Source organism: Monopterus albus, unplaced genomic scaffold, assembly GCF_001952655.1.
Source record: "Monopterus albus unplaced genomic scaffold, M_albus_1.0 scaffold96.1, whole genome shotgun sequence".
Taxonomy (NCBI): Eukaryota; Metazoa; Chordata; class Actinopteri; order Synbranchiformes; family Synbranchidae; genus Monopterus; species Monopterus albus.
Genome location: NW_018127976.1, coordinates 87,157 through 91,119, shown reverse-complemented (window position 1 = coordinate 91,119; position 3,963 = coordinate 87,157). Strand labels below are relative to the sequence as shown.

General features: G+C 39.6%; 2 protein-coding genes across 3 annotated transcripts in view; one reads left to right on the top strand and one right to left on the bottom strand.

The window, feature by feature from the left end:
• Positions 1 to 920, bottom strand: part of LOC109965143 (uncharacterized) — a 6,127-nt gene extending 5,207 nt beyond the window's left edge. Inside the window, exon 1 of one of the 2 annotated variants that reach the window (XM_020608937.1) lies at positions 576 to 920. In XM_020608937.1, coding sequence (XP_020464593.1) covers positions 576 to 669 — 94 coding nt within the window. In that variant the 5' untranslated portion in view covers positions 670 to 920. Of the gene's footprint in view, positions 1 to 563 lie in introns of both variants that reach the window. The other variant, XM_020608936.1, reaches the window with a different exon arrangement.
• An 88-nt stretch (positions 921 to 1,008) lies between these two features.
• Positions 1,009 to 2,404, top strand: LOC109965130 (uncharacterized). Its single transcript, XM_020608920.1, has 5 exons — positions 1,009 to 1,084; positions 1,227 to 1,340; positions 1,445 to 1,652; positions 1,734 to 2,054; positions 2,387 to 2,404. The coding sequence occupies exons 1-5, from the start codon at positions 1,041 to 1,043 to the stop codon at positions 2,402 to 2,404; spliced, it is 705 nt and encodes a 234-aa protein (XP_020464576.1). The 5' UTR covers positions 1,009 to 1,040.
• Positions 2,405 to 3,963: the final 1,559 nt, after the last annotated feature.

Below are 3,963 nucleotides of genomic sequence, written 5' to 3'. Positions count from 1 at the left end.
TGACAGCGTCTGCAGAGAGACGCAGGGAGCGACAACCAGACGTGCATTTCTGCATTCAGTTTCAAACAAATAGAGCACCCTGTTGTGTTATTACACTGTTGTATTATGTCATGATATTAAACAAATTGAAGGAACCGTGGCGTTTTATAATTACAAAGACGTTTTCCTTCCAGTGCGTATTATTTGACTGCAAGTCAGGGAGTGACAGAGCGAGAGACGCAGCGATGAGCAAACGTGACACCAAATATTAATATATACAGCACTTTGTTGTGTTATCCCACTGTTGTATTATGTCAAGATTAAACAAAATGAAGGAACAGTTACGATTTACAAATATGCCGATGTTTTGCTTCAGCAGATCTTCTGTAATGACCGTAAGTCTATGGAGGAGTGAGAGGGTATGCCTGGAATGAGCGACTCCAATTGAGAAATTTCTGTAAAAAAAGCTGAATATCTTAAAAAGTATAAAAGTTATAAAAACGTTGTGTACAAGCACACATGCTTTACAGCATCCACACAATTAACTAGTAACTCACTCACATGTAATTAAAACACGCACTTACTGCTGGTGGCACTGTCCGCTACGTCCTCCCGTGTGTCCATCTGCACTGTGGCATTGTTATTAGCGCGAGTCTGCACACCTTTTCGATGTATGCCAGAGTTACGCATAGTTCTTCTGAGCCGAATGGAGAAACTTAACTCCACTTGGGCCTGCAGCGCTTGAACGCAAGTGTTGATGACGCTGCTGACACATGTAAAACTCGACTTTTCCTGTTCACTCTTGATGACATAACAAAAGTGGGAGTCTATCACGAATCAACCCGACATATGCCCACATAGGGAGATGTATGTCTTCCTAATTTTTTTAATGCATGTCTTTTTTTTCAAACGTTTTTATTGCAACAATGAACTAATTTAAACAGGTCAGGAGGCTCATTAATGGAGAGATCTCAAAACGGAAAACATTAAAACTCATCAAGTGGCTCCAAAAGAAGAAACTACTGAAAAGAAAGATAAAATGCAAAACCTGCCATCATGACATGACGCTGAAGAGAAGATCAAACAGTGGAGATCAATTTGCCTGGTATTTATACTGTATATTTGATTTGTTAGATTCCATTTATATTTGGTGTTTGTCTTACAATTATATTATAAAATACTGTACAATTATACACACATACAACTATATTATAATTGTTATTTTTGTACTCTTCCTCTTTAAACAGGATCTGCCGACATCCAGTCCATTTGGGGAGGCCAAAACAAACATCTGTCAGGCACAACTCCATATTCAGGCGATCCAAAGTATCTTTGAGAAAGTGGATACATTTTATGTACAGGTTGTTTTAAAAAAAAAAACAATGTAACCACAAATATTATATTACATTGCAATTCTGAATACTTTTTCCTTGATACAAAAGTACATTTTATTTTGTCTTTTCAGGTTTTGTCAGGGTCTAAGATTAAGGCAGATTGATATGATGGCTGACGAAATTGCAGTCAGTTCAGCAACACTCAGCAAAATGGCAAAAAAATTAAGGGATGTCTGTGTGACAGCAGTTGAAAGGATGAGAAGACGCACAGGCCAACTGATTGGAGGAAGAAGGGAATTTGTTGTTATTGATGAAAGCCATTTTCGACACAAAAGAAAGGTGTGTTATGGCAAAATATGCTGATTCCTGTAACATTTGTGTGGTAAAACTATTTCATAACATCTCTGATTTTTGTTTCAGTATGGAAGAGGAAGAATGACTGGTGGATGGAAAAGAAAGCAGTGGGTCTTTGGGATGTTAGGTGTCCAACATGACCAAGGAAGACGAAAGCCAATTTTACGTCTTGTTGAAAAAAGATCTAGGAGGCATCTAGTGCCTTTGATTGCTCGTCATGTGAGGTTAGGATCATCAATTATCAGTGATGAGTGGCGTGCTTATCGCATACTCCCTGATTTAGGGTACAACCATCACACTGTCAACCACAGCAGGTGGTATGTGGAACCCCACACAGGTGCCCATACACAGCATATTGAGAGGGCATGGAGATCATACAAGGAACAGGTTTGGAGGCTTAGGGGACTGACTGTTTGCTTTCTGACCACCTTGCAGTCATTGAATGGAATGAATGGCTTGCAAAGAAACATCAGGATGGTGCATTTGGTAGGCTAATTCATGACATTGCCAGAAAGTACAAGTAGCCTAATACATAGTTGCAATATATCATTTTTGTATGTTTTAAAAACATCAAATCTGCTTCCCTTCAAAATGAAGTGATGTAGCATTATATTGTTAGTAGAGACGGCGTTGTGTTCAGGGTTTGAAAGAGTTAGGTTATTTCATATTTGTACTGTTTACAGACATGTTTCTTTGTGTATACATATCTTGTGTTTTAGGTACATACCTATTTTTAGAGATACCAGATATTTTATTTATTTGTTGAAGTATGACAAGGATCTTATTTATTTTTTCATTATTTGGCACTTTAATGAGCCATGTTTGATTTTATGTATAATATTGTAATTGTATTATTAAGTTTTCAGTACAACTGAAATTGAATACAAAAAATATGTTCTGTATCCTTGTGTCATATCTTGATTTTGACTGTTTCAGATCTGCATTTCCACAGCTCAAAAGAGCTTGAGGCACTTTTGGGTTTTCTTACATATTAATTAATGCTTAATAAACCATAAACAGTCTTCAATTTAGAAGGGATCACAAAAAACAGTATTTAACAATTAGCAAATCCCTGACTTATTCATGCATTGCAGTATTAATAAATCATCTTTTCATGTTTTATTAAGTATGAATAAACAGCGAATAACGACCTTATGCATGACCTTAGTCACCAGGAGTAAATTGTTAGTGAATGTGTTATTACATGTGAGTCATGCTTAAATAATGCTTTTCTCATCATTAATTAAGTACTTATTCATGGTTAACTAAGGATGAATAAGGTCATTGTGGATTTAGAGAAAGTGTATGACAGTGTCGAGAGAGGAGCTATGGTACTGTATGAGGATGTCAGGAGTGGCAGAGAAGTACGTCAGAGTAGTTCAGGATATGTATGAGAGGAGTACGACAGTAGTGAGATGTGCTGTAGTAAATGGGGGCTCCACTAAGGTGGAGGTGGGGCTACATCAAGGATCGGCTTTGAGTCCCTTCTTGTTTGCTATGGTGATGGACAGGTTGACAGATGAGGTCAGACAGGAATCTCCATGGACAATGATGTTTGCGGATGACATTGTGATCTGTAGTGAGAGCAGAGAGCAGGTGGAGGAACACCTGGAAAGGTGGAGGTCTGCTCTGGAAAGAAGAGGAATGAAAGTCAGTCGTGGTAAGACAGAATACATGTGTATGAATGAGAGGGAGGGAAGTGGAACAGTGAGGTTACAGGGGGCTGAGGTCAAGAAGGTGCAGGAGTTTAAGTATTTGGGGTCAACAGTCCAGTGTGATGGGGAGTGTAGGAAAGAGGTGAAGAGGCAAGTGCAGGCAGGTTGGAGTGGGTGGAGAAAGGTGTCAGGAGTGTTGTGTGACAGAAGAGTGGCAGCAAGAATCAAAGGAAAGGTGTACAAGACAGTAGTGAGACCAGCTATGCTGTATGGGTTAGAGACTGTAGCAGTGAGGAAAAGACAAGAGGCAGAGATGGAGGTAGCAGAGATGAGGATGTTGAGGTTCTCTTTAGGAGTGACCAGGATGGACAGGACTAGGAATGAGCACATCAGAGGGACAGCTCAGGTCAGCTGTTTTGGGGACAAGGTCAGAGAGGCCAGATTGAGATGGTTTGGACATGTGCAGAGGAGGGATAGTGGTTATATTGGTAGAAGGATGTTGGAGATGGAGCTGCCAGGCAAGAGGTCAAGAGAAAGGCCAAAGAGGAGATATATGGATGTGCTAAAAGAGGACACGAAGTTAATTGGTGTGAGAGTAGAGGATGCCGAGGATAGAGTTAGGTGGAAACAGATGATTCACT

Coding starts and splice junctions, on each gene's coding strand:
- LOC109965130 (XM_020608920.1), top strand. CDS start 1,041: ATGACGCTGAAGAGAAGATCAAACAGTGGAGATCAATTTGCCTG. Junction 1,341..1,444: donor TGGATACATTTTATGTACAG/GTTGTTTTAAAA, acceptor TTGTCTTTTCAG/GTTTTGTCAGGGTCTAAGAT. Junction 1,653..1,733: donor ATTTTCGACACAAAAGAAAG/GTGTGTTATGGC, acceptor TTTTTGTTTCAG/TATGGAAGAGGAAGAATGAC.